At 40.4% G+C, this 13331-nt stretch overlaps 1 protein-coding gene across 1 annotated transcript; it reads right to left on the reverse strand.

Annotated features, from left to right (window-relative positions):
* Positions 1-206: 206 nt before the first annotated feature.
* On the reverse strand, positions 207-7558 carry LOC135477036 (tryptophan decarboxylase-like). The gene is made up of 4 exons (XM_064757186.1): positions 7093-7558; positions 1427-1560; positions 994-1168; positions 207-784 (listed from the first exon to the last, which is right to left on the reverse strand). Exons 1-4 carry the CDS (start codon positions 7556-7558, stop codon positions 207-209), a joined length of 1353 nt encoding a protein of 450 aa, XP_064613256.1.
* Positions 7559-13331: the final 5773 nt, after the last annotated feature.

The following is a 13331-nucleotide window of genomic DNA, read 5'->3' on the forward strand; positions in this document are numbered from 1 at the left end:
TTTGTAAAACAATTAGGAACAAATGCACTATATTTAGGTCACGGGTTTCCTTCAAATGGTAAATGAAATTTAAAAAAAAATGAAATAAACGTGAGTAGATGGAAAAATACGGTAGAGTCCAAAATTCTTGCAAGGAACTGTTACTCTGATGGCTCACTTATGTGCATTTTATTAATTTCTCAAAGGCCAACAAACCATTCCTTATTTCAACTCCCTGACAGAACGTAGGCTAAGTTCCGTTTGATGGAGACCAGGGCTGTTTCTACATCCTCGATGTGGGACCGGAACGACAAAATGCACAACCGGATGTAGAATAAGCCGTCTACTGTTGTCGGTGTCAGACAGACCTGTCCTTCCTCAGCTATTAGCTCGTGCCATTTACGCGTGGCGTAATTTCCGTCTTCGCTCCCAGATGGGACGTACCGGAAGGCGATAACAGTCAGATCGGGAGCCGTGCACGTGACGACATTCCTGAAATCGCTGATTGTTTTGTAAGCGTATTCTGTTAATTTCACTTTCTCCTGAATCGCGGATTTTATCATTTCACTGCCTAGTGTTTTCAGCATAACCCACACAGGAAAAGCTCGAAACGGTCGTGTAAATTCAAAGCTTAAATCCAGTGGTGAATACTCCTCTTCTGAAGAGTCTGCCAGATAGGGGGCGCTGTCTCTCGCCATGGTCTTACGCAAATGATTTCCGTTGCGTACCAGCACAGCCGCAGTTCCGTATGGAGCTGAGAGGCTTTTGTGGAAATCCATGGCCACTGAGTCCGCCGTATGTACTCCTGAAACATGTCACAAAGATGTGTTGATTAGTTCAACATTCACTCTGAACCTGTGCATTATGCATAACTTCACACATTTCAGAACAAAATTTTGTTCAGAAGAAACTGGACTTGCAATAGTGGACAGAAGAACACGCTTAGCATAGAAACTTCATTGAAATTCTTCGTATAAGTAGGTACATGTATCCCCTTACTTTCAATACCCTCACCTTCACATCTCCTCTTCACAGATTCGTCTAACATCAGGAGGCCTCCGATTACAGCATCCACGTGGAACCACAGACCGTGCTTCTGGGCCACCTCGCTGATCGCTCCCAAGGGGTCGACAACTCCCAGGCTGGTAGTGCCGATGGTACCAATCACCATAAATGGAAATAAGCCGTCCTGGAATATAAGGCAAATGAACCCTTAGTTTATAATGGCTTACACATGAGTTTTATTTCTTACGCATGAAACCTTTGACCTTACTGGTTGATCTTGGTTTCCATGCAATAAATTTATTTTCTAATGTATTGAACACTATATATATAAAATTTTGATCTACGACGCACACTTTACAGTTCACTATCTTCTCTGAAATTTCGTCTGAAATATCTTTGTTGTACACTTTACATATTTTAGGAAAACCGCGCTTTAACTGACCTCAGTATCTGCTGTTATCATCTCCTCAAGTTTCCCTGCGTCCATCTGGTATTTCCGGGTAGGTACTCGCCGCAGCACAACGTCCGTCAGTCCGACAATGCGGAGAGCCCGTGTATTACAGGGATGTGCTAGGTCTGTCATGTACACCACAGATCTTTAACAAAAATAATTCCGCCTCAGTTAATGGTTGTTGAATGGAAATTATTTTTAAGTTTAATGTCTTTTTGTAATTTAAAGGAATACAAAAACCTTAATACCAAAACATTACCTAACATTTTATGTCACATGTCCGTTTAAAATGTCAAACAATTATGCATAGCGATGTGATAAGCAATCACGTTTTGATTGAGAAACTGTTGTGTGCAGTCATTTGCCAACTATCACCCTGTCTTCCCTGCTAGCTTTGGTTTTTCTCTCCGTGCTGAAAATCTTCTTACTGAGAAAGCACTTGAATGGTTTTTATATTTCACTCTGCCATATAAGATACAATAGGTCATCAGACAAACTAGTCTACATGCAGGAACGTTACCTATGTTTAAACAATACGTGAACTTATAGTTCACACGCTGAATGTAACAAATATATCCCCAAACTCTTCGATATCGACTGCAAGTTGGGTAAAATCGAATCAGTTTAAGGTCGAAAGGAGGTCTAGAGATCAAATCATAGTTTGTGCATAGTTTCTTGAAATACAAGGAAATGTTTTCCTGTCAACCTCATCAAAATTGCTGTGCAGAACATAAATTGACATCTACTGGAGATATTTATTAATAACGTGTATACTACATGTACTATAACAATTACTATATTCCCACAGCACTAGTGAAAAAAATGAGAGCAAACCCTATCTCATTTTGACATATCTTTAAGTGTGTTACGTTTGGGTAATAAAATTAATTATGACTATTTCAAGGTCGTGTGCTAAGTCATATTACAATAACACCCTGCCATCATATTCACAAAATATTACACATTTCAACATATCCTAATGGTGTGCATGGGTGAGCGTAATTCTGCGATTCATGCAGGCCATGCTTATGTCACGTCAATGAAATGCGCCCAGCTAATATCTTATTCCCATAAGATGAAACAGATACCAAACATTCCCATTTCTGTAAGGAAAACAGGAATAGATTGATATTCTACAAAACACACAAATTGCTAAAACTGTGTGGTATAATTTGATGCCATAATTGGTTTACTGCTTCTACCAATAAGAAGTTTAACATGCCCATATCATGTAATGAGTAAATAGTGGGGATGTGAACGGCGGAGGGCAAAACAACTTATCTCATCCCATGACTAGAGTTCACTCGTGCACTCATCTTAAATTTCAATCTTGTTTACATTCGCGCTAGGATTAAGATTAACTCCGTGACCAGGTTTGGTGTTCGGCATCCAGGGAGGCGATCAGCTTTCAGATGACCTTCCTGTTCGCATCAGAAAAATGTTCATACAAATCAATGTTAAAAATGAAAAGTTAAAATGAAACATTTAACATTTATGTTATTATGATTGTGTAATTTTTTGTTGAGAAACAATGTCACATGTAGAGCTTCGCAAAATGTCTCCTCCTAATTAAGTACGCTGCGATGTATTAATATTAATCAGAGTTCTTATTCCTGAAGTCTATTGACTCAACAGGCAAAACATCCAAGAAAGCAATTCCGAAGTCATTCATACACTTCTGCAAAGATATCCAGATTTCGCATGAAAACATCGAGGTGTCCGTTGACGTGTATGTCAACGGCCAAAGGTTGACTGATCCACAGTCAAAATAAATTGTAGAGAGCCACAAACAGCAGATAGTGTCTGAGCTTCACCATCTGCGCTCTATCAAACCAGCAACAGACCAGGGCGTGGGGTGTCCTCAATGTGCAGCAGGAGAAGAGCAAGAATTGGGATCACCTCTTCAGGATGCCGAGGATGAACTTAACGATTCTCTCGATAACGAGCTTTATACGTTAATGCCTCTATAGCAAACTTTCTCGATAGATCTCGTAGGCCCGGTGTGAATTAACATCCACAAAGGAAACTAATGTGAAAATCATTTTTATCAATATATAGGCTCATCCAGAAATAATTTCAGGTCTCTTTCTTGAATAGGCCGGAATCGTTAGCCACGGGGGCCATTTTCAGTTGGTTACCGACACAGCTTGTCTTGCCGTTGTGGTCACGTAACTCCAACAATACGACTTCAGAGCTGAGCGATCTCGGTCGCGTTCTTCTTCAGTGGACTCGTTGATATCGAGCCAATAATGTAAAAACATTTGATATAGTACATTATTACTTTTGAGCAGTTTGAGACGCGATTTATTTAGTAAGTGTTCTTGATGGGTGTCCATGCAGTAGTTTGTGATGAACGTGAATGTTACATGATTCTCGTTTCCGTGCTAATATTTTGTTCTGTAAACTGCATTCCGGACACTTTTCTGTAGGGTTTATGTATCCCCAAGTTTCCAAGGTCTGGCCGTCGTTCTAACTAGTTGCCAGAAATTTTAGTACCATGGGTCCATGCTAATTTATCAAGGTACTGAAACAATCTAAACGTTGGAACGTCTTATATGGGTGGCCAAAATTAAGTTCTATCCAAGCTTAGATCAGGTCTTGTCATGTATGTGTATATGAGATTAATCTAACATGGGCAAGACTGTGGTTAATAGCGTATGAGTGTTGTACATCGTTTTAAAGGTATACCAATATGCACATAATGTACACCTGTTCGCATGGGAAACATTGATTATATTTTACTTAGATCCAGTTATGTACCCTGCCCATGTACGTGTCTTTTGTAGATTCATAATGACGGATATTTTCATGGTTATGGGTGATTTTGTTTCTTGTTTTGCTTTTGAATGGTTTAGTCTAATTTGGTATAGGTCACCATCAGTGTAGTTATAGTAAGTGGGGATGCACTATGTATCATTATAATCCATCAGGTGAATTGTGGTGTCAGCCTAATGGTTTCCATTTATACTTGTAAGTCCTGTGTAATTTAAACATAAGACTGCCTTTGTGTATGGGAAATATATGAAATGGAAATAACAACTCGACTGATTTGTCCTGGCAAATTATTTTCATCGTCTAGATGTACCAGCTGTACCACTGGACCAGTTTTATTTATACAGAAGTGTTAACAACATGTACAAACAGACATGTCGTTGTATTTTTCGTCAGGGTGGGTACATTTAGTGTAGCTATAATGGATATGTTGTGTTGAACATATATACCAATGGCTTGGCGCACACCATTTAATAGACTGGAGCTCATCGCCATAAGACTACAGCCATCATCATCATCAGTCTGCATAGAGATTCAGACATTTGCATTCTCCTCACGCCCTAGAATATGAAACATATACTACATAGCAATGGCAGGACATCTTTGGTTCAGATGGTTCTTATCTGTATGGTGGTGTTCAGTGCCGTGTGGGCTGTTTCATGTCATCACTTTGTAGACGCCGCATGGTGCAGTGCAGTCTAGAACCATGCAGTACTACATATCGCAGAGCCGTGTCACATCTGCTCACATCTGCTGTTGTGAGATAAGAGTTTCATGTTGAATACTGCACTACATTATAAGAAAATATTCAAACCTGATATCACCCTGATACATTGATTTGGTTTTAAACTGAATACTTTCCTAAAATTGAAATGCTGTATACAAATTTAATCATGCTAATTCCAACATGGTGACAGTGGTGGAGGTGTGAAAACATTCACAATGCTAGGTTAAGCCTTCTGCGGTTTAAGAAATTTAACAGTTTATATAAGGAGACAGTGCAGTAATTTACCATTATCTTACGTCAACCACCACTTCTTTTGTTTTTATAAGGCATTTTTATGTTTAAAGTCTTTTAATCTAACATTATGTACCTTCCATGTAGGCATTACTCGATTTAATAGTTTTAAGGTGTGGGCAATCACATTTTATAATATTTAACACGATTTATCAGCTTAACACTTATAGAGAGTGTTGACATTCTGACACTTGCGTTTATATCGCAAGAATTATAGAATCACCTTGAACAGAAATGTTATCGCACTAAAATTAAAAGTATATACTGAACAGTGTAACGACGACAACATGATTTCTAATTTACAATAAAGTAGTATGGGTCGAGCATCAGTAAAAAGTCTCTGGCAGACCTGCTTGCCTGCAGGGTTAAAATTATACCTAGACTATAAACCGTCTTTTGGTTGACCGAACCGTTCACATGTGTCTGTGCAAGTATAAATTCTTTGTTTATCTAAAACGATATTATGTCACCAGAAATACCCGAGAACACAGTTTTATTCACTGCGCGCATAATTGAAGGACAGGCCCTAGTTGGCCAGCATTGTAGGCTACCGGTAATAGTTTTATTTCCACATGTTCCTTGAGCTATGAGAAGGCCTGTTTGAACTAATCTGTTGCTATAGATGGTGAATGGAATGGAGATAGAATTTGTGAACTAGATTAGTAGAAAACTTTGTACTTGAGGATAACTTGAACCATTTCGAATGAATATTTTGACATATCTGTAAGAACTTGAACCAGTTCGAATGAATATTTTAACATATCTGTAAGTTACAACCTCCATGACATCCTGTTTATGTTTAGGTGGAATACTGTTTCTAGGAAGGTCACCTATTTAGCTATATCATCTGTTTTCTTGGTATTAAAGGCCGCTGCTTAAGAATTCATGTTTACGTGAATTACTTATCCTTTATTTAGCCAGATTTAAAAGACTATAATGTCTGTAATTATGCTCGATTTCTTTAGGCCGGGTTAAAATAGTATCCAGCCTATAAACTGTCTTTTGGTTGACCGAGCCGTTCACATGTGTTTGTGCGAGTGCTTATCTAAAACGATATTATGTTATCGGCAATAGCCGAGAACAAAAGTCTTATTCACTGTGAACGGAATTCATTGAAAGACAGGCCCTAGTTGCATGTAGTGAGTCATACTTACTACCAAAAATCCCTTTCTTTAGTGACACGTAACATCGCAAGCTCTACACATTGATATGTTGGATGCCCATATTATTACAGAAAAAAATTACTTAATCTGAAAGTCCATAATCTTGGTTTCGACACAAAGAACCCATTGCCTCGGGTGACGTCATCATTATTGTAAAACCAGCGGCATACTGAGTATTTGGCGGGGTTCAACATGTTTTGACGGAGAGCTATACCAGTTACCTAAACTGCTATCGACTTTACCGCAAACCCTGTTTTTCACACTGCCAATTTGAAATTCTTTACACGTTTAAGAATAATATAACCTTAATAAATTAATTCTATTTCATCTCTTGAAGTATATGATCTCATGGCATCGTGTTTTTACCGTTGGGGTGTGAGGCAATTGATACACAAAACAATGTTTATGGTGATAGACATCCAACATGTCAATGTGTAGAGCTTGTGGTATTATGTGTCTCTAAAGAAAGGCAATTTTATTACTAAGACTGATTTTACAGACAACTGAATATAAGTGACTGGCTAAAAGAAACAGACTATAATATGAATGCAGTGAAGCTGCGAGATCGCAGCTGACAAGCTAATGAACTTATAACTGCTCATTCGATGTCCTATCCCCGTAAACCTGAACGCCATCAAAGAGGTGCACATTCTTCAGCACGCCATTCAGAAGCAATCATTTTCTCAACTTTAAACAAGGCTTACCTGACCGTACGATTTCTTCATCAAACACACGTACCAGATCTTCTAATTCCATTCTGTTCTTTTGTATATGTATCACGCTTTCTAGCTTCTCATTCTTTTGCTTTTGTCCTGAATTCAGGCTCGGATTATAGACATGCGGTGTTGAGCGTTGTCGTTGAGATGAGGTGTCGTTCTCTGGTGTTTTCGCCATCAGGCTTGATTGTACATCTAGCGTTGTATCACCTGCTCCAGTTTTCTGCTCATTTCCAGACTTCACTTCACTTCCATTGTGATATATTAACCGTGGTTCATGGTCTGCTTTGTACAGAACTCTCCGATGATTTTCAAGTCGACCGAAGAACAATTTTGTATAATCTGTTAGGCTCTGTAACACCCTTTTCTGATTAGCTTCGTCCTCAGTTCGCCTCCACTTGTTGGCCGTATAAGCGAGTTCCATTCTCGTGTCTGCTTCAAGATGCTGTTCCATGATAAACGGTTGATGTGGGTTGGTTGGTGTTGGTTGTTGAACTGGCGTCTACCCGTTCTGAACGCGGGAGATTTTCCATATGACCTAAGATGTACACACCATATAAGGTATTATTTGATCTTAACCTCATTGTAAAGGCCAAACTGCCTTTTTTATGTTTGTTAAAGTGAGATGTTGTGTTTTAGCTTCAGCGCATGCGCTTTCACGTATCATTAGTTAGCTGACTAGGGGAGGCTATCACAATAGGTGTCGCTTAGGTCTGAACGCGAGAATATTAAGACACAAACATGGCGAATCCCAAGCACAGACAGCGTGGAAATGGAAGAACGTAATGAAGCCCAAATAACGGTACGCAGTTTATTGTTGTCTTAATGTCACATGCAAATATTTACATGTATATCTCTGTGTATAAGCCGCATATATTTTGTGTCTGTGAGCGGCGTAACTTTCCTAGGGTAAAGTAAATAGTTTTCTTCGTTGACACGGCTTGCCCTCGACTAGGTGTGCACCGCATTTCCGCCTTGTTGGCATGGTTTACCCCCGAGTTGTTCCACTTTATGCGAGGTACATTTGAATGTGATAAAAATAACGTTAAACGTACGCAGTGAAATGCGAATGTTTTCGAGCCATTCTTTCAATATTCTTCCTTCGTTTTTACTTTATCTGTTTGTTCTAAATTATGTAACTGATCATGTATTTGATTGACATATACTTACTAGCGCAAATTGTACTGTTTCTTGTTTGTCATAACGGAAAATGTGTCATGTAAAGCTGACATGTAAAATTGCTGGCGTTTATTTTGTTGGCAGTATCACGTACTAAACGTAGAGCATTGATGGGCAGAATGTAGCCCAAAAGTATATCAGTAAATGCCAAGAAACTACGTGCACTGAGTTCTTTATTACCAACCGTTACACTCATCGTTGACCTTCCCCGGAGTTCGGAGCCCGAAGTGAACTGTGTCGCGACAGTGTGGGAAAGTTGAAACAACTTAGCCCCGATTTCCGCTCCTACATGACCCCATCCCCCCCCCCCCCACCCCCAATCATTAATTTTCCATAAGCAACAATGTTAACCTTTAGCACTGTAGCTCAACCCCAAACATTACAACTCCCGCCACATGAAACCAGTTGGAAGCAGTCTTCCACTCCCTTGGCAGAACCAGAATCCCCATCATTGGTCCTGTACTACGCCATGACACATATGAACTGTTTGTGGACACAGACCCCCATTACAACTTCCGTTGTTGAGTGGGTGTTCTTTTAAAGGGTTTTATCATGTGAATCACTTTGTAAAAGGGATACTAGTCTGTTCTTAAGCCCTATCCATGGAGACAGTGCCTATGAGCATTTCTATATCAATTTGGATACATATGTTTACTTTGATGTGATCAAAGTGGACTTTTCTGGAATTTTGAAAATCAGCTTTGGTACCCCCCTGTATCACTGTAAGTCAAATTTTGCACAAATTTGCTAAAAGGCATGTCTTATATTTTGTAAATGAATTCTCAAATAAATAAATTACCTAACTTTTGATATATATTTACCCCAAGTTAACTAGGTACCCCATGTTAAATTCCTCCTACTACAAAGTTTTTGCATGTATCAAGCCCTAACTATGTGGTGCAAAAATCATTGACTTTGAAAAAAGTTGGCTGGTGTGATAGGACACAGACCCCCATTACAACCTCCGTTTTTCGGGAGGGACGAATGTAATTCTGTATATTTTAGGGTGTAAAGTCTTTTTTTGCTGCCAGCCTGCCGTTTTTGGTGCACAGGTGCATGCTTGGTATCAGAATGCTGGAAATTGTCTGAGCTTTGGGCAGGTATGAGCTCTAATGATGACAACGATCACATAAATAAATAATAAGTTCTAATGATGAAAGTTTGAAATTTTGGGCGACAGAACACAAGGAGATATGTGGTGATGACGCTGCGAGTGACGTCCCCTTGGCGTTGCTAGGCACCCCTCCCAGCTGCCGGCATAGAAAGGTCCAGATTTTGACGGTCAACCTACGTCAAGATTTTAATGGCTTCTTTCTCACAGGCTGGGTCAGGTATGCACCAAAGCTTATTGGCCACAGAATGTTGGGGCTGAGCTACAGGGCTAAACGTTAACATTGTCGCTTATAGAAAATTAATGGGGGTTTGTGGCCACATCCCCTCCCCCATTTGCAGCTGCTCGGTCTGTCCCCAGTTGAGTTCTTTTTAAACAGGAATCATCGTTGATGTCACCACTGTAAGCTACTTAATTTTGGGACTGAGCGCTGGGGCCTTAAGAAAACTGTATTTTGAAGCAAGTATTTTGTACTTGTACTGTTATATGTTATTACACATCATAATCTGCACATTAAGAACTAAAACCAAAGCGTTTCATCTATCCTTTGCGCCAGAATTTGGTTCTGTACTTTCAACGGGGAATTATTAAGGAGGGTGCCTTGTTCATCCAGAGACTGACTGCTCTGTTCGACTTGGGGTTTATATCTACACTCCAACAATCCAAGGCCGTCCAGGTGGTATACGTCGCTCCGTCAACAACCACGGGAAACCCTCTTCATGTATCTACTTGAACCGGTCCCACGAGACTCGGTGTTAGGTGTACCCGGTAGGTGGTTCGCACGTGAACGGGTTTGTCCACAGATGTCAACCGACTCTCGCAATAATTAGGTGTCATGGTTGACTGACGAGAGAAAGGTGTCAGACACACCTGGTTGGATATAGTACTCATTAACGTTAACACCTTTGTACAACAAGAACATAAACATGAATTCGTATAACAAATTTATATACATAAAAAGCAATGTCAGTTTACACAATTTGTATTGGTTGCACTTGATATAAAATGAACAAGGCATCCTCCTTAATAGAAGACATCCATTTTTAACCACTCGATCCCTGAAAATGTAATAAATGTAACACAGGATGTGTTTATCTTTAGATGAACACCCTACAAAATATGTCACGTTGCTTTCATCGTAAAAGTTGGAGTAAAAATTGCTCCAAACAAGGACCAGGTACACAGTTATTTATTATTGTTCCGCCGACACAAGCTCCTTCACCACGAGCGGCGATAACAGCAGTAAAAGCAGCGATCACTAGCAGCTACTGGTGGTGCCCCAAAGCACCTATTATGTGCTGAAGAAATGAAAACCCAGACGTCTCTGAAGCAATTAAATGACATTCATTTCCACTTGTTGCGGGGGCTGTATGTATAATATGGTGGTGTTCTGTGTGAGCTCGCGCCGACTTTTATGCCAGTGGGAACGTTGTTTTCTCTGCCTGGCTGTCACCAGAGCTGTAGGGGTAGCCTTTACACTGACAGGAAAACAGTTAATTCTTTCAACAGTGGGTAAAAGGGCGCAAGAGAGCAAACGCATTATTTTACTCCGTTTTCTTCACTCCCTTTCGCTTACAAGCTTTTGATGAAAAAAAAAACTATCTTTACTGCATCATTTGTCAAGTAAATAAGAACACAGGTGTACTTTGTGTGGCACACTGTTGTCGGTGCTCTGGTTTTTCTCCGTATGCTGTACGTCTTAATTATATTCCTACATAGAACAAGATTCGGCTGGTGGACTAAGCATCCCCGAGGCCTGTTCCCTGATGGTGGACTAAGCATCCCCGAGGCCTGGTCCCTGATGGTGGACTAAGAATCCCCGAGGCCTGGTCCCTGATGGTGGACTAAGCATCCCCGAGGCCTGGTCCCTGATGGTGGACTAAGCATTCACGAGGCCTGGCCCCTGATGGTGGACTAAGTATCCCCGAGGCCTGGTCCCTGATGGTGGACTAAGCATCCCCGAGGCCTGGTCCCTGATGGTGGACTAAGCATCCCCGAGGCCTGGTCCCTGATGGTGGGCTAAGCATCCCCGAGGCCTGGTCCCTGATGGTGGACTAAGCATCCCCGAGGCCTGGTCCCTGATGGTGGACTAAGCATCCCCGAGGCCTGGTCCCTGATGGTGGGCTAAGAATCCCCGAGGCCTGTTCCCTGATGGTGGACTAAGCATCCCCGAGGCCTGGTCCTTGATGGTGGACTAAGTATCCCCGAGGCCTGGTCCCTTTGTATTGTTTTAATGTGATTGTATGTTAAATGTGATGACAACACATCATTTTGAGTAATTCTACACCATTGACGTCTAATAAATTGCACTTAACATCGCTGCATTTTTTTTAACTAATCCTACTGAAGCCATGTCGCTAGGGAGCGTGTAATTTGCTACTATTTAGGCATTTACATGAACAGTTAGAATGACCGTTAGCCAGCTAGCACAGTGTCGTCGCTGCTCTGGTTTTCTGTCTATGCTCTACGTCTTAATTATATCGTAACACGTCTGACTCGGTATACAATGTAAAATATGTCAGCATGAGGAGTAAATCCAAACCATAGAAGGCAGTGTGGTAATTGACAAAGTTTCATATATAACCGGTGAAATGTAGCATCTTGTCAGTTAGGATCTCATTCTAACTCTTCATATAATCGCCATATACGTAGCAACTTATATATAGCAAGCAAAATTTGGTAAACACAACAGAGAGTTATGTTAATGGTAAATTTGTACACGTCACTAATCCAGAATTACTTTGATTGCTGTTTTGTGATGACATAAAAGCAGTGACATGGGAGGAATGCACAGGGATTCATGTATGTACTCAGCTCACCAATATAAATGGCACTTCGTATTTTTTTCACCATTCATGCTCAACTACAAACTCAAGGTTAGAACTTGTCTGGGATATGCTTGGTAAACCCGTACGTCAAAAGCCATCAACCGCTCACCAGACACACATGGTTTGTTTGCTCGGGAGTATTCCTCGCCTGTTCCGTGAATAGCTAGCGAATGTGGCAGGACTCAGACCAAACTGATGTTATCAACTGTTCAGAGTAGCCTAATTGTTGTCATGGAAAGTAGGTTTCATTTTCCAGTCGTCAGATCTAAAACACATGTATGGTCGACTGGCGTTAAAATAGCTGTGTTTTGCGTTCCATGAACGTCACAAGTTATTACTGCCAAAACTAGTGTGTCAAAGCTATTCCATCAAACGCCGTCACTCTCAGTTCCTTACGTTTCACAATAAGTATGATTCACTTTTAAGTAAAAATGCTTCATGATTGTGTCTAAATCCGGTTAACCCCCTGTGTTTTGGGCGTATACTTATAGTGTTGAATTAGAACGCCGCTTTGGATGTATGAATAGTTGCATTCAAACCGCAACTGAGATATGTATTTTGTTATCGACAACTTATATTCTAGCATGATACACGATTTCAATTCTAACTTCACACAGTCGTCTTGAACATACCCTGTGTCTTTCTAACATCATTGAAAACTATTGACTGCTTCTTTTGGTAGGATACCGTCCTATTTTCGTCCTGTACATAAGGGGGCCTCCATGGCCGAGCAGTCAGTGTCCTAGCTCGGCACAAATTTGGTAAGGTCTGGCAGCAATCTGTCGTAGATTTCCCCCTGGGCTCTGTGCGGTTTTCTCCCGCAGTATAAGTGAAATATTCTTGAGTACGACGTAAAACACAAATCAAATAAATAAATCAATCAAATTAATTGCATTGCTTTTCAAAGTTTGTATGCAAAAAGGTTGAGGTTACCCCTTATGTAAAACTTTATTTTAAAGCAGTCTGAATCCACATACTCTACATAGTTTTCGTATAGCGTTCGATGACAGTTTTCTTTTGCAAAGCATGGCGTAATTACCAATGGAAGCAAGTGAGTAAGTGTAATCGCCAACATTATACCTATACGTTTCGCATTTAACATTTTCACA

Source organism: Liolophura sinensis, chromosome 10 (genome assembly GCF_032854445.1).
Source record: "Liolophura sinensis isolate JHLJ2023 chromosome 10, CUHK_Ljap_v2, whole genome shotgun sequence".
NCBI classification, from domain to species: domain Eukaryota; kingdom Metazoa; phylum Mollusca; class Polyplacophora; order Chitonida; family Chitonidae; genus Liolophura; species Liolophura sinensis.